Source organism: Hemibagrus wyckioides, linkage group LG16 (genome assembly GCF_019097595.1).
Source record: "Hemibagrus wyckioides isolate EC202008001 linkage group LG16, SWU_Hwy_1.0, whole genome shotgun sequence".
Taxonomy (NCBI): domain Eukaryota; kingdom Metazoa; phylum Chordata; class Actinopteri; order Siluriformes; family Bagridae; genus Hemibagrus; species Hemibagrus wyckioides.
Window position 1 is genome coordinate 929,064 of NC_080725.1, and position 24,086 is coordinate 953,149.

General features: G+C 40.8%; 1 protein-coding gene across 13 annotated transcripts in view; it reads left to right on the forward strand.

Annotated features, from left to right (window-relative positions):
* psd3l (pleckstrin and Sec7 domain containing 3, like) overlaps positions 1-24,086 on the forward strand; it is a 122,208-nt gene that overhangs the window by 72,142 nt on the left and 25,980 nt on the right. The window contains exon 1 of one of the 13 annotated variants that reach the window (XM_058411294.1): positions 16,632-21,426. The exons of the other annotated variants lie outside the window; for them this stretch is intronic. Coding sequence (XP_058267277.1) covers positions 21,256-21,426 — 171 coding nt within the window. The 5' untranslated portion in view covers positions 16,632-21,255. Of the gene's footprint in view, positions 1-16,631; positions 21,427-24,086 lie in introns of those variants that run through there. 13 annotated transcript variants of the gene reach the window in all.

Below are 24,086 nucleotides of genomic sequence, written 5' to 3' on the forward strand. Positions count from 1 at the left end.
GGCTTGGTGGTTAGCATGTTTTCCTCATACCTCTATGGTTGTGGGTTCGATTCTCTGTTTGTGGAGTTTGCATGTTCTCCCAGAGCTTGAGGGGTGTCCTCCAGGAACTCCAGTTTCCTTCCCCAGTCTAAAGTCGTGTTGTAGGCAGATTGGTGCCTCTGAATCTTCCATTGTGTGTGTGTGTGTGTGAGATTATACCCTATGATGGGTTGGCACCTCATCCAGGTTCTCCCCTGCCTTGTGCGGCGGATGCTCGTGTCTGCCTGCCACACCGTGTAGGATAAGTGCAACAGAAAATGGATGGATGGCTGCTATTCAGCTCTGATTAAGTAATCTCTGCTTGCCATGACTACTTTGTGCTAATTATCGAAGTGTGTTTTCACTTCATGCGTCAGTGACAGACCCTCCGAGCAGCCGGTCTGCTGTAAAAATGGCTTATTTATAACATGTACTGCTTTGCCATACAAGTCACAGGACCTTCCTTTCGTTCCGGCTCATGTGACCTCACGCTGTTTCATCATTGATGTTTTTGAGGTCTACATGGGCGATCGTCTGGATCAGTTATTTTGTCTGTGTGGAGCGTTTTCACTTAGCTGTGTAACTGGAAAGGTGTACATTTGCTGTGAAAAAACCCTATGGAATATGTATTCATTTCACACCTACATACAGTATATTTATTTGACTCTCATCAGAACGGCGTTTTCCTCCTCACAGCTGTTGCTCCCTGGATGTTTTTTTTCCACGTCATTCTCGGTAAACTCCAGAGGATCTCATCAATTCTCGAACCAGCCGTCTGCCACCGAGAACGCTTTTCTTCCATTGTGATGTTTGTTGTGAACATGACCTGTATCTGCATGATCTTACGCATTGCGTCGCTGCAACATGATTGACTGATTGGGAAGGTGTGTGAATTGACACTTTCACAGGAAAACACTTATTTCACTTCAGTGTTTTCTGCCAAGTACAAACAGAATCACCATAAAGATCACAACGTGTTTTATGGACTTTGTAAGATGGAATGTTTAGTCCCTTCCCTTCTGGTGACTGTAACTGACTCACAAAGTCCAGAAAACACAGGAAGTCTTATATATATATATATATATATACGTCTGACCTCTAATGTTGGAGCTGCAATTATTTTTCTTGTTTTATTTGGAAATAGGGCAAAGGCTATTATGTTGTTTTTTTTGACCTTTGGCAGAAAGGATTTTCTGTTAGATGAGCATCCTGCTAAAGTGAGTCATTGAAAATGGCAGCTTTTAAGTTGGACTCGGTCCATTTTAACCCTCTTTTATCTCTGGATGTGCTTCACTACCTCTCTGGATCCAAACTTGTGTGTGTGCTCTTAAATTAATTAGCCTGGCTGTGCTCCATTTAAGTATTTAAGCATAGTCATGGAAGCAGAAGGAGTCAGGCTTTACTGGTCCTCACTAACTAGTTTCTAGCATGACGCAGCAGTCTTGTGTGGTGTGACACTGTGCCCCAACTTGAAGCAGAGGCAGGATGATGGTGATGTGTTGTGACTCTTTGTCCTCTGTGAGAGTCAGAGCCTAAGCAGCTGTTAGACTGCCACTCCTTTCTTGGTAACGTCCCTCGTGTTTCTCTTCACGGAACCAGACAGCCGAGCCAATGCAGTTTCTCACACCGGTATTACAGCTTGTGGACCCACAGATTGTTTTACTATAGCAGACTTTTGGTCAGAAAGCAGCTTTACAGAAATATAAAAATGCAAAAGTTTAAAATTCCAATTTATATTTGTACCGAATGAGTGAGCCAGAGGCGACGGTGATGAAGAAAGACTCCCTGAGACCATGAGGAGCAGCTTATTAGTCTGAGCATCAGCATAATTTCTAAATTCATTCTATTTTTTATATAAATAAATAATAAGTAATAGATGATAAGAATAGGTCAAAAATAATGTGATTATTAATGTTCTATAAAGGTAAAAAGGTTGGATCAACAACACAGCAACAAATCAGGACGTTATTTGGCATGCCAGTATTTTACATGTTTATAGCTAACTATGATGTCGCTGTAAACTTTAGGATTTCAGGATCCCGTGCTCTCATTGCCGCGGCCCGGGTTGGATTCCCAGACAGGAGTTAAGAAGAGTTAAGTCTCAGTGCCGGTCCCAAGTCCGGATTAAAATGGGAGGGTTGTGTCAGGAAGGGCATCTGGCGTACAACCTGTGCCAAATCGAAACATGTGGACCAAATGATCTGCTGTGGCGACCCTGAACAGGGAGCAGTCGAAAGAAGAACATGTCGCTAAACTATAAATTTAGAGGATGAATTTACGCTGCTACCATGTGTCAGTCGTTCCTGCATCAACAAATGAGTAGGTCACTTGGCGTGTCTGTATTTTAACAGTTTTCCAGTTAATATTGCCATAGCTAGCTGAGTGATGTGAATTTCACAACTAGAATTCTACAAAATTCCACACAAAGCACTTAACATAGAAAGCAGAGTGTTTCATTGATAAGAAAAGTTTTTTCCTTTGCTGTGTTTAATATAGTGAAAGCCTAAAGACAACCAGAGCTGACCAATTTTTACCTTGTTAGCTTATTGTACAAGACAGGAACACGACAGAATTCTGCTTCGTCTGTCATCTTTCACTAAAATCCACTGATTTTTGACTCTAGAGTCGTGCAAAAGACCAAAAAAAACATGATTCACCCGTGTGAGGTGAGGCGACACAAACACTCATCATCAATGTGTCCAGTCCTGACTGCTTATATAGAAACGAATAAATATGGATTGAAATTTTCATCCCTTTTTTAATCCCTTCATCTCCATCTCCATTTAATGAGTTTTCTGTAGTTTGTTTTGGAACAATCCTCTTTTCCTATTTAAATTCTGCTGGATAAAACTCAAAGACCCTCTCGTTATTTCCACTGAAATACATCACATTTCAAATTTTTGGAAAAAACAAAACACTTTGGATTTTCACATTGAGTTACAGACATCGTCTCATTCTCTGGCTGCTGCAGTGAAGGCGATGCCTTTTAACGACTCTCTATTCAGATATCACAGAGCATGTGGACAACAGCAAGCCATTAGTCTGAAACCTTCAAGCAAAACTTCTATTACCTCGTGTTCTTTGTCTTCCTCGGTTATATTCGAGCACACCGGTTCAAAAAGGCTCAGTACACACTCCCTTTAGCTTTCTTATTTTTTTTTCTCCAGACAAAATGTGACTATGACATTAGAAGGCTTTCCAGGGCACAGAAATGTGAGAAAAAAGTCAGTCGTGCTTTTCTGAAAGAAATGTTCTGCAGTTACGTCAGTCTGTCTGTAAGTCCAGATGTATGAAAATACACACTGTGAGGGATTAGATAATGACAGATCAGAAGAACAGCTGCAGGTCAGAAGCTTCAGTTAATGTTCTATATCATGCATCAGAATGGTGGGTCGGCGGAGGAGACGTTATCTCACCGATTTGGACCGTGATGTGGGCGTTGGTGCCTGATCGGCCGGTTTGAGTATTTCAGACACTGATGATTTTCTGGGATTCTCACATGTAACAGAGTTGAAACCTCCAGTCACTGGCAGTTCTGCAGGCAGGAAGTCTGCAGTAACTCAAATAAGCGCTGTTTGTAACCATGGTGAACAGAAAAGCATCACAGAATACACAACACATCAAACCTTCAGGACGATGGCCTACAACAGCAGATCTCATCGGGTTGCAGGGCAGTGGGTACAGATTTACAGAAACTGGACAACTGAGGATCAGAAAAAGACCAGGGTTTGGTTTTCCAAACTTCAGACCCAATATTTTTGGTGTGGTTAGTGTGCACTGGACTTTTGTTATTCATCAGATTTAAGAGAATCTATTTAATTTCTAGTTTACTTAAAGCTGTTTAGTTTCTCATCCAAACCTGGTTTCGTTGCTTCTGCTAAATTTAACTGAAACAAGTTTTTGTTTAGAGGCTCGGAAGCGTCCTGGTTAGCACGTCTACCTCATACCACCAGGGTTGGGGGTTTGGATCCCGCCTCTTCAGTGTGTGTAGAGTTTGCATGTTCTCCCCCTGTGCCTTGGGGGTTTCCTCCAGGTACTCAGTTTTCTCCGACAGTTCTGAGACGTGTTGTAGGCCGATTGGTGTCTGTAAATTATCCATAGTGTCTGAGTGTGTGTCTCCTGGGATAGGCTTCAGGTTCTCCACGACTCAGGAAGAATAGTGGTGTGGAGGATGGAAGGATGGATGGATGGAAGTTTCTATTTACTAGTTTAAATTATGTAGTATGATTGTGATCAAGACAAGGAATAATAACGTGATCCGATTACATTATAAAATCCCTTAAGGATGGTGGTATTGTGTAGTGGATAATCTCAGAACACCAGAGACCCATTTCCTACCCGAGTTTGGGTGAGCGCAGTGTCCGGCTTTACACAGGGCTGTGAAATGACCAGAACAACTCGATTAATGAAAACAAATGAAGTGTTAATGTAACTAAACCCAATCATGTGGAACGCTCATATGAATTTGATTTATTTTCTATTAAACCTTTTTGATGACATCTTATTAACTCGCTAATACATTTTTTTTGCTAATCAAAGTAATAAAATAAAACTATTCCAATCATCTAGAATCCCGCTGCTTCTCTTATTATGCAGACTGATGAACTTTGAATTCAGATGATTGGATTATTATTAATTTATTGAAAGTCTTGTGTTAGACATGGATCTGAGATGGTGTACTACACGTCCTGGTCCTCAGTGAGGTGTGTGTGTGTGTGTGACATGATGCATGTGACCTGTGCTGCATTTTGTCTTTGCACCTGTCTGCAGTTTGCAGTGATAATCGAATGTCCCATATTGGGATTAATATGGTACCTGTGCCAGAGCGTAAGTGCTGATTCTGCAGCAGAGCTCATTAAGCTTCGATTACCTCAGCATGTTGCCATGGTGGCTGTAATGTAAACGTTTCATTCTTGCTAACACGTTCATGTAGCGTAGCAGTGTCTATACCCTCCAGATCGACTACAGGAGTCAGCCAGTGTAGAAAAATCTTTTATGTAGAATAACACAAGTAAGTTACTTGTAAGGTTAACTTTTACATGGTTTGTAGTTGAAATCTTTACTGTAGAAATACCTCTCTATAGAACTGAGTGCAAAAGTTTGTACACCCCTGGGATAAAAGGAATTTTGAAATAAAAATGGTGAGATAGTGCATGTTAAGTTAATAAAAATTCAAATCAGTTAGCAAATGTTGTCTTTGTCTTGAACAGTCTCTTAACCATTTTCACACCACATGAGAAGCTTTTGGATTTTGTGCTAAACAGCCCACATCCTTCACGCCATGCCAGTTCCAGCTCCGCCAGATTGCCCGGTTTAATCGTTACCCATTCTATCCTTACATACCTGTTGCCTTCCTTGGATCAGGTCTCCAATCATCTTCTCGTCTTTTCCTCGTCACCTATCATAGGAGGAAACTTTTGCTTAGCTTGTATTCTAATATACAAAAGGCTTTGTATGGTCCTGGACAGCGGGATGCTGGATATTTTCCACCTGAACAAGACAGTGAACATTTCTTGTGTTGGACGTGATGGTGGTGGGCCGACTTCTGCCCAGAGGTATAGCTAGAGATGGGATTTTGGATTTGAACCCCCTTGGACAATATTTTGACAGCACCAAATGCTTATTATGGCTGTTAATTATAACACTTATACAGTGCAGGTGATGCATCGCACTGCACACTGGTTTTCTGCAGTGATGTTTATAAAAGGTCAACAGAGTTCATATTTAGTCACACCAAGAGTCAAAACAAACAGGTCCAGTAGTTTTTTTTTTATTAACTAATCATTATCATGCATTTTTCCTCTTTCTCTTTGAAAGCTATTAAATGCTTAGCTACTCCCTGAATTTGGATAAAGAGTCAAACAGCAGAAAATAAGAGATATCCACTTTAAGATCAGATGAAATATAATTTTCTGTGTTATAAGCACTGTATTTTAATCACTTTCACCCCATCTGTCATAAAGGTATTTTATTAATAGGGGGATGTTATTAATATGGCTTGATTGGTTGGCTTGTGCTTTAAATGACTAATTTACAAATTCACGCCATCATTAGACCTACTACTGTCTGTCATTTCCCCCACAATGCATCACTTTAAACATATAGATCATTCTATGACTTTTTTTTTTGTACTTTCTCCATCTAAAATGAATTCTTACCACCGGTGCTATTGTTTAATCCAATTAAAATCTTCTCCCAGCAGAATGATAAAGCCTGTGTTAAACCCTGGGAACATTAACTTAAACCCTGAGAAAACTCAAACATTTGCATACATTATCTTCCTCTTTCTAAAATTTATTCATCTTTAATATACTCGGTTAACCTACGGTCAGGCAGCTGGTGCCTGGGAACGTGTGGCTGATTAGGGAAGCAATACAGGCAGCGTATTAATAATAGCTTAAAGCAACAGCATTCACCAATCACCCAGCGTTAGCTCCTAATCCTAATCCTGGCCAGTGGTCAAGCAATTCCTTGTATCTTGTTTCCATGAACAACAAAGGGCACAGGCTGACCTTTTCAGACATTATAGTCACGACTGGCTGCCGTGCTGCCCTGTAATCAGAGCCCCATCACTGCCGTCACTGTAATGAGGTTTTTTCTATTTTGATCTGACCCATTTGGCAGCTGTTAAAAGGTGATGATGGCAAACAGAAGCCACAGTTGTTACTTTATCCATTTGAAACAAATAGGATTTGAGAGTAAAACCGAGTAATGAGCTTCCAGCATATTGGAGTAACCTGACTGGTGCCAGATGTTGAACATTGCTTAATTAAAGACGAGCCAGTAATGAAAAGTAATACACAAATCACAGACTGTAACAGGTTTGACTTGCCTGCTTTGCATCGCCTGGTGTGTTTTTGGAATAGTGTTCATAGATAAGGTGAGGTTAGGGATGCACGGGTAAAGAAATTGCTAGCGCAGATGCCTGGGACAAGTAGATTTTCTTGACCATCCTGGGGTTTTCAACCTCCTGAAAAGAAAAACACTCTTACTACTTCCTGGCTTTTCTTTTGGTATCTGGCTATATTTAAACTTAATGTGCTTCATATCCTACCGTCTGCTGCACTACACACATCGGCATGAAGCATGAGCTGCCTTTAATGCAAACTGACCACTGAGAGACCTGTCTCTTAAACAAATACCACCGCTTTTGGTGTCATTCTCCATTCACTATTCTGTCATTATTAATCTGTATGTTTCAGCACACCTATTATTTTCCATTATTCTTGTCAGTTGAACACCTTATTTTGCTTTTGCTTGCTTATTTATCACCTTCGCACCTTTTACGCCGTTATTGACTAAACAGACTGGAGGTGCTTTCATCACCTTAATTAAGATGAAATGGACATCATTGCTGTTTTGCCGCTTCTGCTGTGTTGCATATCGAAGGACAAAACACTCAGTGTGGAGTTTATTTTGTACCCTCGTTCAGATTTATTAAGACTGGGAGTATTTAAGAAATTTGTCGTCACCTGCTCACGAAACACTGGAGCTCTTTTTAGCACTGCAGTACATGGCAGTAATTATTCAGGCAGCGCACGCTTTAATTTGTATTCACTAGCCAAAGAAACATGTTTCCTGCCAGGTCAGATTATTAAGATTATTGTGGTCGAAGAAAGAAAACAACCAAACAATGGGTGCTTCACTCTCTGGCTTTAAATTGTTTTCGGTGTAGTGTTTCTTCTCCTGCTCAAAGGTCTTCGGCTTTCTCTGCTGCTCTCTTGGGAGTCCTGAAGTTACTTTATAACCGCAGTCACAAGGACATACTTCATTTATAGATAATGAGATGAGATAAGAGATGAGATGTATCTTTATTAATCCCCTGTAGGGGACATTCAATACAACACAGCAGTTTAAACAAGAGTGTAAAATAAAAAATAATTTAAAATAAATAGAATTAAAAAAAAAAAGAACAATAGAATAAGTGAGTATGGATGTACATATGCCAGAGATCTATTTACATATATCTAACTAATATTTATATATATAAAATGAAAACAGAAAGACCTGCAAGGAATGGGAATTGCTTATATATGCATATAAATATACTTTATTAGGAACATCTGTACATCTTATTCGTATGAATTATCCATTCAGGCAGTCGTGAGCCTCAGATGCGAGCCAGCAGCTTCAGGTAACGTAATGTTCACATCAAACGCCGGAAAAATGACGGAATGTGTGATGGTTAGTGCCGGATGGACTGGTTTTAGTATTTCTCTTAACTATTGTGTGCGAAAATTCCAGGAGTTCAGCAGTCTCTAGAGTTTGCTCAGGATGGTGCAATAAAGAAGAAACATAAAGTGAGCTGCAGTTCAGTGGTCAGGAACGCCTTGTTGATGAGAGAGATCAACCAAGAATGGACAGACTTGCTTGAGCTGACAGAAAGGCTACAATAACTCCAGTCTGCACAACTGTGGTGAGCAGGAACGTATCAGAATCCTGAGGTGGATGAGATACACCAACAGTCAGGTTCCACTTCTGACAGCTAAGAACAGACAGCTGAGGACACAGTAACTCACCACAACTGGACAGGTGAAGACTGGAAAAATGCAGCCTGGTCTGATGAATCTCAATTTTGAATTTCTCGAGTTTGGAACCAAAAGCATGAATCTGTGGACCCAACCTGCTCTGTGTCTACAGTACAGGCTGGTCAAGGTGCTGTAATGGTGTGAGGAATGATTTCTTGCTTAAATTTTGGGCTGTAATACCAGTTAATCATCGCTCGTGTACCACAGAGTATTTGAGTATTGTTGCTGAGTTTAATTTTACTGGCCTTCCCAGTCACTGACTTAAAATCTAGAAGACCTTTGAGATGTTATAACAGGAGATTAGCTGCATGACTGTGTGCCTGAGAAATTCTGCAGAAATTGCATAATGAAATCATATCAACCTGGACCATAATTCCAAAGGAACATCTTGTGGAATCCATGCCATGAAGTGTTTGAGAGTAAAGGGAGGCTTTACCCAGTAAAAGTGTAGTGTTCCCTAATAAAGTGCTCTGTGTGTGTGTAATAATTAAATAAGGTGTTAACCTATTAGTAGATGACTGATTCTGACTACTGACATTGGCCACACCTATCATCTTAGTACAAATATTTTCGGATTACTAGCAAGACAAAAGAAATATTTTTTCATGTTTGTTTTTATCCATTAAACTGGTGACCTGATTTATCAGGAGGTTAAAAAGCCCTGAAATCTAAAAATCTGTGACTGACTGTGACCGAAGAACGGTGGCAGCAACGCTTTGAAACAAATCCATTCCTTTCAGCCATATTATATATTATATATACATTATATTGCCAAAAGTATTGGGACATCCCTCCAGATCACTGAGTTCAGGTGTTGTTTTTCAGGGGTTGGACTCGGCCCCTTACTTCCAGTGAAAGGAACTCTTAATGCTTCAGCTTCATCCCAAGACATTTTGGACAATTTCATGCTCTTTGTGGGAACAGTTTGGGGATGACCCCTTCCTGTTCCAACATGACTGCACACCAGTGACCAAAGCAAGGTCCATAAAGACATGGATGAGTGAGTTTGATGTGGAGGAACTTGACTGGCCTGCACAGAGTCCTGACCTCAACCCCATAGAACACCTTTGGGATGAATTAGAGTGGAGACTGTGAGCCAGACCTTCTCGTCCAACATCAGTGCCTGACCTCAAAAATGCTCTTCTAGAGGAACGGTCAAAAATTCCCATAAACACACTCCTAAACCTTGTGGAAAGCCTTCCCAGAAGAGTTGAAGCTGTTATAGCTGTAAAGGGCGGGACAACTCCATATTACATTCATGTGCAGGTAAAGGCAGACGTCCCAAAACTTTTGGCAATATAGTGTATGTGCTGGAGATCGAGAACAAAACAGCATGTGTGTCAACTGTCAGCTGTATTATAAGAACGTGGAAGTGTTTGGGAACGATAGCAACTCAGCCACGAAGTGGTAGGCCACGTAAACTGACGGAGCGGGGTCAGCGGATGCTGAGGCGCATAGTGTGAAGAGGTCGCCAACTTTCTGCAGAGTCAATCGCTACAGACCTCCAAACTTCATGTGGCCTTCAGATGAGCTCAAGAACAGTGTGCAGAGAGCTTCATGGAATGGGTTTCCATGGCCGAGCAGCTGCATCCAAGCCATACATCACCAAGTGCAATGCAAAGCGTCGGATGCAGTGGTGTAAAGCACGCCGCCACTGGACTCTAGAGCAGTGGAGACGCGTTCTCTGGAGTGACGAATCGCGCTTCTCCATCTGGCAATCTGATGGACGAGTCTGGGTTTGGCGGTTGCCAGGAGAACGGTACTTGTCTGACTGCATTGTGCCAAGTGTAAAGTTTGGTGGAGGGGGGATTATGGTGTGGGGTTGTTTTTCAGGAGCTGGGCTTGGCCCCTTAGTTCCAGTGAAAGGAACTCTGAATGCTTCAGCATACCAAGACATTTTGGACAATTCCATGCTCCCAACTTTGTGGGAACAGTTTGGAGCTGGCCTCTTCCTCTTCCAACATGACTGTGCACCAGTGACCAAAGCAAGGTCCAAATGTGTGACCTCACAAATGCGCTTCTGGAAGAATTCTCAAAAATTCCCATAAACACACTCCTAAACCTTGTGGACAGCCTTCCCAGAAGAGTTGAAGCTGTTATAGCTGCAAAGGGTGGACCGACGTCATATTGAACCCTATGGATTGGGAATGGGATGTCACTTAAGTTCATATGCGAGTCAAGGCAGGTGAGCGAATACTTTTGGCAATATAGTGTATATATCATCATGTTTGATGGCCTACATTGTCTTCCTACTCTGCGTTTCTTTAGGCACTAGTGTTATTGACTGTGGAAAAAGAGAAGAAATTCCTCAACAGGAAAAATCTCTGTGTTTCAGTAAAGAGCTTATCAAACCAGTGCTCAGAGTCAGCAATCTCGTGAAGCACTCAAATATTGATATTCTTGTTAACTTGACAGATCGGCAGCGTAGTCACTGTAAGTTAAATCTTTCATACGCTCGGCTCGGCTGACAAGTTGAGAAGACTTCAGGCAAGACCTCCACTCCTGTGAGCTTAATCTGCATCATAAGCATTCATATCCAGAGTTAAAAACAGCTCTTTGTGAGGCTCTTTGGGTCAGATCTCTACATATGATGATGAAACATAAAAAATTTAAAAGCCAAAAGTGTGTGATGATAAGACTTGGGAAAGGCCTTAGAACTAGCTCTTCCGAAGTGGGTGTGGCCTAAATAAGAAGAATTTTTTGTTTTTGTTTTAAATGTAGGTGTTTTTAATTTATTTTATTTTGTTATTTTTATTTTTTTTTTTACCTGTGATTAGAGACTTAAACAAACAAGTATCTTAATTAAAACAGTTCAAATCTAACCAAGCAATAAGTGATGACCATGCAACAGTTAGTTCTGGTCCACTAAATTGATTGGTCCAGCTGTGTTCCAAGAGTGCCGTATTTCCCATAATCATGCTCAGACTCGTCTGTGTTTTCCACTTAAAAAAAAAAAATCCACTTCCTAGTTTGAAATGTTTAATACACTGTATGTAAGAGGAGGATAAAATCGTTTCAAGCACTCAAGGCTGATTTCCTTTTCTGAGTATGCATCCTGATCTCCAAATACTTTCCAGACGTGTATTGTTATTTATTACTCTAAAACATTGTATAAACAACTGATTAATCAGTATATAATCACTTTTGTCACACAGATGCCAGCATTGATTATAATGCCATGATTATAACAGTGTCCTGCAACTAACAACGATGTGCATACAGCAGTTACACGATCAGGTATAACAGTGTGAGCAGTGAGAGGTGAAGTGAATAAGACTGAGTATCTCCTCATCATGGCACCTGTTAGTGGGTGGGATATATTAGGCAGCAAGTCAACATTTTGTCCTCAAAGTTGATGTTAGAAGCAGGAAAAATAGACAGAGTATCTCCTGGATCAGAGCATCTCCAAAACTGCAGCTCTTGTGGGGTGTTCCCGGTCTGCAGTGGTCAGTATCTATGAAAAGAGGTCCAAGGAAGGAACAGTGGTGAACCGGTGACAGGGTCATGGGCGATCAAGGCTCATTGATGCACGTGGGGGGAGAAGACTGGACCCTGACGAGCTACTGTTGCTCAATTTGTGAAGAAGTTAATGCTGGTTCTGATAGAAAGGGGTCAGAATACACAGTGCAGGACGGGTCAGGGCTTACTGAGGTTTTAAAAATTTGTCATTCAAATAAAGAATATAAAAAACTGATGGTGATTTTGTTCTAAAATATTTAGTAATGACAAGGTCTGTGTGATGTACTGTGTGTCTGTAGCACATGTTAACCTTAGATTAACAGGAAAGCTCATCATGTACATCGTTATTCTGGATAAATATTCTTTATAATAGTTTACAGGTTGTTTTAATCATAATGGTCGTGTATTACGGAGAATACTGACACCGTGATTAGTTGTTAACAAATACATTACAGGTCCCTAGAGGTTTATGAAGCATTACTGGAGTATACAGATGCTTGCAAGGAATCTTTACCGGGTTAGTGAGCTTGAGCTTTCCTTGTCGCTTTCTTATGCACTGTAATCATAGAGGCTTACACAACAAAACAGCGTTTGTTCCTCCAGCACAGAATCTCTCGCCTGTTTCAAGCTTGCCATTTTTTTGAGCATCGAATAATAAGAATCCTCTGATGTCTCAAATCCACCCAAGGCTGAGTAACCATGCTTTAACGTCGTGCTGCTCACACCAGATGGTCCGAGCTGCCAGTGTGGGGGTACTGTGTGTGCTACGCCTTGTAGAAATGGCAGTGGTCACGATATAACGGATTTGCACGTCCACTCTAACACAGCAAGCAATTCCTGTTAAAAAATCCACTTATGCTTGCAATGCACCTGCTTGGCCTCTTACCATTTAGAGTAAATTTCGGTATTTTACATGTGGGAACACTTCAGCAATGTTTTCCCCCGGGATGGAGGGTTGGGTTTACTGTTAGATTGGCTGTTTCATAGAGAATAAAAAGATACCTGCTGGGAATGGAGCCGGCGATGATTGTGTGTGTGCTTACAGATGTGATGTGCCACAGTTCTTCTCCACCGGGGTATTTTAAGTAGGCAGTGCCATGTGTGTGTGTGTGTGTGTGTGTGTGTGTGTGTGTGTGCGTATGCCAACAACATCAACAGTGAAGCCCTGCTTATTTGTTCAGCCTGTTGTACAGCACACCAGGATTGTTTGTGTGTGTTTACACAGGGCCGGGTACAGATAATGCATTTTGTATCACATAATTCTCTGTAGCTGTTTCCTAAGCCGCATTTTGTTCTTAGTGCCCTTGAGAACAAAAGCACCTGTTAATTCAGGTTACGTTAGGATACCTTTATCACTTTAGTGGTGTCAGCCTCTATTCTCAGCATAACACATCCATATCTTTGATACTTAAGTTGTCTTTATTTGTCACATATACATTACTGCACAGTGAAATTCTTTCATCCATCCTTGGGGGTTGGGGTCAGAGTGCAGGGTCAGACATGATGCACCACCCCTGGAGCAGGATGGCTTGTTCAAGGGCCCAATGGTGGCAGCTTGGCGGTGCTGGGCCAAGCAGAGTGCTGGGGCTTGGGGCTTGAACCCTGATCTTCCGGTCAACGACCCAGAGCCTTAACCACTTGAGCTACCACCACCCCACGGTTGAGGACGATTTTTTGGGTACTCATCAATACTGACATTTCAGAGGATTTCACACTGGCAGTTTAGTCTGAAACATGAACAAATTGTCACGTGAAAGCTGTCATGAGGACCAGGAAGCATCGTGGTATCGATCCCAAAACTACCTGTAGGAGGTGGTGCTAGTTTGGTCGCACTGGACCTGGGTCGTGAAGAAATAATAACTTCTGTGTGTGTGTGTGTGTTTGTGTGTGTGTGTGTGTTTCAGCCAGTAAAGACATGATTAGTCCATAACGTACATGTAATACCTGCTTGGTGCTAAATGTTCAGGAGCACCATAGAGCATTTTTGTGTTTAAGAGCTTATGGTTGTGTTTGTTTGTTTATTTATTTATTTATTTATTGAGTGAGTGAGCAGAACCAGTGAGTGTGGAACTTAAAAACCCGCATTGTATGGTGAATTTCCCCTTGACTCGTGATGGAATGTGCTCGTGTCTCAGTGCTCGCAGAACTGACGTGCTCATACACACACACACACACACACACACACGCGCGCTTTATGTGTCCGTTCTCATGTGTGTGCACGCAATTCACTCCACTTTTTAACTCATTTTTGATGACCACATTCTCAGCTGCTGCTCTGCACTCTTCAGGCCATCTGTATATTAGACATGATATTTAAAACCCAGAAAATGTTTTTGTTTATGTTTTTTTGCTTGCATTGGAGGAAGATGATGTATTTCCTCTTTGGGATATTTTCCAAGATCACAGTCTGCAATCTCTGCTTTGAACATTAATCATGAAATACGTCTAGATCTGTGTAATTCTGTGTCCTCTTTCATTATATCTTGACTCATCGCGTGAAATATCAGCGTATATTCGACAAAGGTTTCGAAAAATGCCGACAGGCTTCGAACCATCTCCTCTGTGTGGAGGATATTGAAACATTTCCATTTTTATGGAAGTCAGAAAAAAAACAGTGAAGTGCATTACTCAGACTTCTCTCTCTCTAGTCATCCTTCAGTTTTTCTTTTTTCCCCCACACATGAAATGCCCTCAGTGCTGAAATGTTTTGAATGAAGCCTCTGCTGTCTGTGATCCTGCCAGCGTCAGAGAGTGCATCTGAACCCCAGCGTCTGTTGTTATTAGTATTATTATCAGCTTTTTTCTTTTTGTCCTTTGCTCAAAGCATGTGGCTTCAAATTGAAGTCTCTTCTCTAACATCCAGTAGGAAGATTTTTATCTCCTGAGATTGAACCCTGGGATGAAACGATTTATAGCCAGCTTCCACTCGTGTAGTTCCAAGAAAACAATTTATCTGTATGATTTCTGCTCTCTCTCATCAATGGTCATTCCTTTTAATTATCCATTTCGCATCTCGAATGCAGAAGAGACAAGTGTTTTTCTGTGTGCTCCAATCAACAGCACTTGAAAGCTCTGGAGAACAGCACGCTCCTGGAGTTTACAAATATGTCCGCTTGAACACGTTGCTGACAGGAACACGTCACACGGTAACGTGTGTGCCTGCAGCACCGCTAAGCCTTTCTATCGATTTATCTATTTGTACTAGCACAACTATCCTTTCTGTGAGTCACTTTTATTGGTGTCCTGGCGTTTATTTCAGAAGGTTTTGGACCTGATTTGCAATCTAGCTTCAGTAATAACCATGTAAGGCTCTAAAGCAGTCTTGTGTTTTCCCTCAGCAGCTAATTGCCCTCTTCACTTGAAAACACAAGCAGCTCGATCTGCTCGACACAACAATAGCACCTCAGCGGCAGCAAACAGTCCTCCCACATGTTCTGTGCTATGCATCAACGTAGCCCTGACACAGGCGATGCCTCTGCCCTAACACTGGCTCCCAGCCAGACCGAGCTCTGTTACACCTAATGTATTCCTGAGCTGGTCTTTTTCCTCGTGTCCAGGCCAATGACAGAAAGCACTGAACGAGACATTCGTCATTTCATGGCACTATTTAGTTAAACAGTCTGTACCGGTGAAGATACGGAAACAGCCGATGTAGCTGTTATGTGTTTCTTGATTATGTTCCTCTCCTGCTTGTTGAGTTCAGCAGTAATGCAAAGTGACTTGAATGCACATCGATAAGAGGAACTATTTAATTCTGTTGTGTTTGTATAGCACTTTTAACAATAGACATCATCACAATGCAGCTTTACAGGAATCTCTAATGAAATAGATTAATGAGAGGAAGAAGTCATGAGAGGAAACTCCTGTTCTGACCACAGATTGTGGTCATTTTGTTTGTACTATTATTGTATAATAATAATTATTATTATTATAGTAGTCATAGTAATAGAAGTAGTAGTATCAAATTTTCAAATTTATTTTATTTTTATTATACATAGTACAAAATGTAGTGAATTGCATTTTATGACTGACTGTGAATGGAAATAAAGTTAAAATAAAAAAAGAAATAGAATTTAAAAGTATAATAAAATAAGATAAAATCCAAAAAAGGAAAAGGAATACAATAAAGTGGGACCCTGTACAAGTTAAATTATAGACAAAATATGGTGGAAAATGTAGAGGAAAAAACAGTATTAATAATAGCTTTAGATGAAGTCCTAGTAGTAACTGAAGCAGTAATGGCATTAGTAATTGAAGTACAGCGGGACCTCGGCATAGGAAGCTAATGCGTTCTGGAGGTGAGTTCTTAAGGTAAACATTTGTATTGAAACGAATTTTCCCATAAGAAATAATGTAAATGCAGATAATTCATTCCAGCCGCCCAAAAATATGACCAATATGAATCCACTGTATAAGGATTAGAAGAATAATAATAATAACTAGTATTTGAATAATAAGCATAATAATAACTGTTGATAGAAGTATAATAATAATAATAATAATAATAATAATAATAATAATTAGTAGTAAATATATTACTAGGTAGGTAGTAGGTATAGTAGAGTAGTTAGTAAGTAGCACTAGAGGAGGAAATAGCGAACAAAAAATAAGTGGAAGAATAATAATTGTAGCAGAAGTAAGAATAATGGAGGTAGCAGTAACAGAATGATAAGTAATGGTAGATATAGTTGTAGAGGATGAAGTAGTCATAATATTAGGGATGCTCTGATATAAGAAACCAATACGCATTTATTTCCTTTCAGCATTCAGTACTGTGTGACGTAAACACTAGTGTACCTAATAAACAAACCACACAAACTGCAACCTGGGTAAATTCCATGGTTATTAATAGAAACCTTAGCAGGAAAATATTATGAGGAGGAACTACAGCATCTTCCTGACTATAAATGATGTAATAGTTAATAATTTATAATAATTAATAATTTATAATCACACTCTCCGGTGTCACCCAAATGAGGATGAGGTTCCCTTTTGAGTCTGGTTCCTCTCAAGGTTTCTTCCTCATATCAAGGGAGTTTTTTTGGCACAGTCAACCCAGGGGTTCTCACTAGGGATGATTTGGTCTAACATTAATCTTGAGCTTTTGTATTATGTTTCTTATGATGTTCTGTAAAGCTGCTTTGAGACAATGTCTATTGTTAAAAGTGCTATACAAATAAAATTTAATTGAATCGAATCTTCCTACAATGCAAGTAACCTAATTAAACATCTCATGGCGTTTAAACAGTATTTATTAGCGCGTGAGGGCAGCCGACTTTAAGCACACAGATCAGTGTCAGGGAGCGTGGTCATAGAGTTGCCGTGAATTGTGTGAAAAGTTATTCCCAGTGGTGGAGCAGATAGACTGCTGCATCCGAGAGCACTTCAGTTCAGCGAGCTTCCTTTCTCAGTGACCCTCCGGGATGTTCACCTTGCTCATGAGTCATTAAAAATAAGATTAAAAATTCTAACATCTTTAACATGACTTAACTCAACACAGCCATAACTAACATGAAGAGAGCTCCATGCTGCCCATGGTTTGTTCATTAGGGCAGCAGGCGGGGCACCATGGAGCTGATTAATACCAAGGATTTTTCCAGATCAGTGTCAATTAGTACCCAAAAATTCTCAGAGCTATAGCATTCAACCTGTTAGTGAAAAGACAGACAGAATTTGTCGAAAGAAATCAGGATATTCAGCATGGTATGTAATAGAGGTCTGCGCTGAGCTGTTGTGATAACAGCAGCAGTTCCAAGGAAGCACAGAAAACATTTGTAGTGAAACTAAATTTTGATGCTAGTGCCTGCATAGTTGCCCACACTGTTAATATTATTTTTATTATTATAATATGATTAAGACATTTCAACTAAATAGTTTCCTGTGTGCTGTGATGCAAACTCATGCTGTAAAGTACTTCATGCTTGTTGCCTGAGGAAACACTTTTGTCCCTCTGTGTCTGCAGTAGGACAACAGATGGACAAGATGATGCATTGAGCCAGTAGCTCACTCTTCATATTAAGGCATATTGTCTGGCAAGTGACCATGCTGCTTTAACCAACCTGCAGCAAAAAAACAAAATTGACAGTGTGAGCAGAGCTGACTCTCATATCCTGACTGGCACATGGCTTCAGGGATGTAGCTGTGGAGCAGTTTTATCCTCAGCTTCACTCCTAGTGAAACCAAAGCTCTTTTCCTGTTGAAACAGTATAAATTAGATCCCATGAAAAGTCTGGACATTACACAGCTAGGATTGTGGTCTGTTGAAATAACTGGAATAATTATCTGCTACCTAATTCATAACTGTCTGCTCTGGGGTAAAAATTGTCTCAGTTACACCACGTTGGAAAGGTCGTACAGATTAAATTAAAATAATACCATAAAATGGTCTTTTAGTCTTTGACCTCCAGTCTGTGATTTGCATGCTGCTTCAATGAAATTAGTCTTGATTATTCATGGGAAATAGCGAGGCTCTGTCACTCCCAGCTGTATATTTTCACAGATCAAGGCAAATTTCTGCTCTTCATTCCACCCCCCCACCCCCAAATGGGCATCGAATGATCCCCCGATGAGCTAAATTGGATTTTTCCTCCCTCTCTGTCTCCGTAACCATTCCCTTGCTACGTGTTAAACCCTCCCAATCGTTAGCACCATCTAAACCAGTGGAACATCGAGGCTGTCCCTTAGCGCTGAAGACCGCCACCCCGCATGTGATAGCAGGAATTTGACTATGGCAATGAAACTGGTGCCTTATCGCAGATTTTACAGATCTGACTCTCTTTCGCAAAGACTTGTCATTTTTCTTGAAGACCTAGTGTACTTGAACCCATCTGAGTATTAACCTGAATGTCAGACTGTCTGCTGTGGTATGAAGTAGCTGACTGTATCTATCAGGCTGCCGTTCGAATATCAGGAAAAGTCCAGCTGTATCAGCCTCTCTATATGGGATTCATCACGGATTCTGCACTAGAATCAGACACACAGTCTGTGTCGGTGTAATTTGTACTAGGATAGCGTCCTTTGTGTTGCTTACATCAATAGAATTAGCAGGATTAGGTTCTTGAATTATTGATTTTGAATTGAAAGCTGAATTGAAAGTGGTGTTGCGTTACACTGTATTATGCATAATGCTGCCTTATACCATTTGTGTGTAGGCTTTCATGTTGTTTGATTGTATTACCGATGCTATAAGCTAGCCCTACCCATTATGACACACTAGGGCTGTATGATGTGGATGAAAAATTGATTGAGTGGCGATGTGAGATGTGTGTAAGCACAGAAACGTTATTCTAGCATTAATATAACCGATACTGATGCTAATATTACGTCTGGCATGTGCCGTAATCAACATTTACACAGTAATCTTTTTTTAATGATGAGGTTAACGCCATAATGACTTCCTATTCACTGCCTATGCCCTCTGGGTACGGTTGAATTTCCCTGTCTACCCTACATAGTGAAACTACACCTCTGTCTTTATATATTTATTTAAGTAAAAAGTAAAAGCAAAAGTAGAGACTGGAACGATTCTGTTTAAAGGTGCTGACAGGGACATGGCTTTTCGTTTGCTACTGAAATGTGGCGCTGAGGTCCGTTAGAATTAGATGAACCCTACACTGCGCACTTTGAAAAGGGGCACGCCCACATCACCAGTTTTAGGATCATTCCACACTGAAGCAATGAACAGAAAACATTTCAAATGAGTCGTTTTCGGAGGAAATTCTTTCAGAAGCATTGGCGACATGAAGGCTTACTTGCTAAATGTCATGTCAAAATGAAAATATCTGAAATAGTTGGGCAGCACAGCGTGTTGCTGCTTCACAGCTCCGGTGTTCCTAGGTAACTCTGAGCTGGTGGTTTTCACAATTTCTTCCTGCATGGATTTCCTCCAGATTCTCCAGTTTCCTCCCACATCCTTCATCCAGTGTCAGATGATGGATTGCTGCTCTGTGCATGGAGTCTCATCATCCCATCCAGCATGTGTTCCCATTCCAGCCTCACACTCAGTGTTCCAGAGATGTTCCTCAGATCCACCATGACCAGGATGACGTGACTAATAAAGATAAAAGAATGAAAATTAATTGTAACCTGAATTGATTAAAAGAGCTGGAATTGGTGGTGAGTAGTGCTGTGTGAGCTCTCGCTTTCGTTTTCATCACGTTCGTAACTCCTGCATTCGTATATATGTATTTCCGCGTGCGTGAATTTACTGGATCAGACTAAACAAACTACTGAATGAGATTGATTAAGAAGGTTTTTTGTTTCTTTGCCCTTTGGTGCATTATTGCATGCAGATATTTGTTGTGAGCGATTGTGAGTCAACACCACGCCAGCTTCGGCTTTGAAGAATGGCATGTCGTGGCGTTCCATATGGCTGTTAATTCTGACTCTAACAGACATGCACCCTTCAGGGTTCTCAGTGTGAATGATGGTGCCTTCAGAGGGAGCAGGGATCGGAGTGCTGATGGTTTCAGAACAGACTTTCAGCTCTGCTTTTTATCAACAATTTTTTAATCTGTTCTATTATCGCTCACACTGTGACCATGATTAAAAATATGATGGCTTGCTCAGCCCGTATACCCGGTCCCTAACAAGTGGTATAAAAGGAAAAGTATACAGAATTTTTGGATAACTGTGCCACTGTTCAGTGCTTTTACTTAACATCCCATGGGCTCTGTGTGCCACCATGTCAGCCCTCTGTGCTTACTGTTGTGTCTTCGTCCACTCTGCTGACTTGAATCTGACCGGGTGCACATTAATAAACCTGACGCTGAGCCTGGAGAGTGCTGCGCCGTCACTGTTCAGACTAAAACCGAATCTCTTTTCAGCATTGGCTTAATCAAAAAGGGGAGGAAGCTGCTCCTCCCCTCTCCTTTATTTTTCCTCCCTCCCTCCTTCTTTACGTTCTCTCTCTCCCGCTCTCCCTCCCCCCCCCTCTCTCTCTCTCTTTCTCTCTCTCTCTCTTTCTCAAACTCCCAGTCACTGTAGTGCTGCTTCCAGGGGAACGGCAGCTCTGAATCCAAACACTAGTGGACGCGATGCTGGAGAGGGCAGTGCCTTTGCTGTTTTGAAGCGAGGAGACGCATCCGTGCATGCGTGCCTGAGTGCAGTCGCTCCCACCTTCTCTCCACTGTTTCTCCGCTGTTTATTTTTTTTTTCTTCCTCCTTCCCTCGCTCTCACTTCTGCAGGGACGTGTAGCTTTTTCTCTGTCTGTCTGTCGTGCGTCTTAGCCGGTGCGCTCGTGTCGAGGAGATGATCGGGGTAAACAGCGTTCAGGGCACGGGGAAGGTGCGCATGCGGGCCAGCGGTTCGGTCAAGTACAGCAGGGAGGAGTCGGTCCGGCGGCAGCCCCAGCACCGCTCCAAATCCCTCAAAATGTCCAACTCCACCGAATTCACCACCGTGCAGCCCAAGAAGGACAAGGTAAAAAGAGTGAGGTTTTCAGTGAGTCCGAGCTTGTTGGGTTTTTTAAGTGCCTGCGATTTTGAGGGTGCATTAATGAATGGATGAGTTTTCTGAATTTGTCACCAGTTGATGGCAATCACATGTTGCTATTTATTTATTTTATTTATTAATAAGCCCTACTTTTAATCAGTAATGTGGTTTGTATTGCACACTAACACAGCAAATCCTAAGTTCTAATGATTCCCACTTTCCTCTCTGAGCGAATTTAACCTCCAGGCAGTGATTGTCTCAAGTTGATGGATGGCTCTGACTGTGTGTGTGTTTTTTTCCCATCTGGCTGAAGGGGAACAGATCAGTGTGTTGATTTGTGTTGACCTGAAGTCTTGCTTTTCTAATGCATTCATAAGCCCACTCTGATGTCCTCTTCTTTCCCTCTTCACCTGTGTGTCTGGTTTAATTACCGGTGACACCAGACGTGCCATTTCGACAGTGTAACATGCTCACCTGTTCCCCACTCAGCCTCCCACTCTTCCTGCAACACCTCCGCTTGCTCTTAGTGCCACTTAGTGTGTGTGTTCTCACACCCAGTGTCCCAGTGCGAGGGCTTAAAACACACCTTTTACAAGGGAAATCTATCGTGCAAGCTGTGTGTGTGTGTGTGTGTGTGTGTGTGTGTGTGGTGGAATGTACTTAACCTGTGTGGTTTTCTAATTAGCTTTAATATCAAGGTGAATGGAACTGCTTGTGTTTATAAAATTTATAAACATCATAGGGAAATAAATACTGAGCATTTTGACAATAGTAATGTTTTAGATGTTTTAGTACCAATTCATTCTATTCTTATATTCCCAATTATATTTTTATTGTCTTTTTAGTCTTATTTTACAAAGGATATTGGAATATTAATAGTGCCACATCAGTGTTTTTTTTTTTCTCCTCTCCGTTTTAATATAGTGTATAATATGTCTGTTCTCTTCATACTACGACGTGTCTCGGTGCGTCACACAGGGTTTTCATCCTCAGGCTAGGTCTCCTGCTGCCACCTGTCAGTGCTAATGGTGACCAGAAGAGGGGGTTAAACATACAGTAATGATTAAACACAGCCACATTGAAGGTGCTGTCTTCCATTGCCTTTGTGATGAATCACGATTTGATGCTTGAAAAGGGAACACTTGTTTTGTTTTGTAAGCACTAGTGACTAAATGAAAGGAATTACAGCATACACACGTTTTTTGTTTGTTTGTTTGTTTGTTTGTTTGTTTGTTTTTATAAATTGTTAACGTGTACAAGAGGCTAGGTGTTCCTGTTTGGGATTCTTGTTTGATTCGGAATCATTTTGGAATGATTCGCGTCTTGATTCCGAATCATTTCAATACATTATGCAGCGTAATTAGAGCATGGCAATTAGCAACGCCTCATTGAGAGTCACTAGCAGTGTGTACCATTTTGAAGGATCAACACCAGCTGTACAGAGAAAAAGAAAGAAAAAAATGGGGATAAACACGAGGAAATTTTTTAAAAAATAGCGACAAATAAGGAGCAAATAGAAAAAAGCAGAGGCTGTGTTGTGTGGAAACAAAATGTTTGCAGTGTTTACATCTTACTCCATGAACACAAGCTAAACCTAACGGCATTCTTACAGCTGTACCTGCTATCAGCCAAGTACGGTGTAACAGGCCCGCTTGTTTTCTGTTAGATTTATCACTCTCAGTAATAGAGATGAAGAATGATTGGCGATGAGGCACTCCAGCTTTAGAGGCACAATTAAAGAGGGACGTCGCACTAAATTCCCCTAAAAATAGACGAGCGGTTAGTTTTATTTGAGATGGTGGTGACAATATTGGAATATTGGCACATCTCCTTATATTCCCTCATTAAGATGTTTGTCTTACTTTTGGTCGCACTCAGAAAGTTCATCACATAGCTACAGTATGTTTAAACATGGGCTTCATGCTGATGTAACAAGCTTCTGAATTCTGATACCTTCAGCATCATGCAGATCAACCTGGGTGTGGCTGATCTGCATGATCGATAAGGATAAATTATTTAAGTGGATTAATTAGATGAGAATAGATTCAACTTTCCTGGCATTGTACAAAGCCACTGAAATGCAGTTGGCATCTAACCAGAAGTGTATAGTGATATATTCACAATAAATTAGGAACAGATATATATATATATATATATATAGGAGCTATAGGAGATATATATATATATATATATATATATATATATATATATATATATATATATATATATAGTCCATATATTTAAGAACAATTAGGCAGGTTCATTAGTGTGGCCGTCTTTTCAGGATTGGGGAAAATCAAACCTGTTTCCTGTGGAAAACTGCTTTAGTGTTCAGGCATCAGAAACATGGCACAGTGAGCACTAAGGCTACACATTTCTCAGTAACATGAACCACCAAGTTTCCCCAAGTCTCTAACACTCCTAGCTAGCTAACTATTTTGTTTAAGTTTGTTTTTACCAGTTCTCATTTGACTGGGCATTATACACAACCATACATGGTACAACATGCAGTGAAATGTTTTTTTGACTAAAATAAAATCAAAATAGACCAAATTACAAAAACATGAATGTAACTATACAGGTCAGAAAGGCAGGAGATGTATAGAAAGTATAAAAATGCGTGTAATTTTAGTGCAATATAGGCTGTA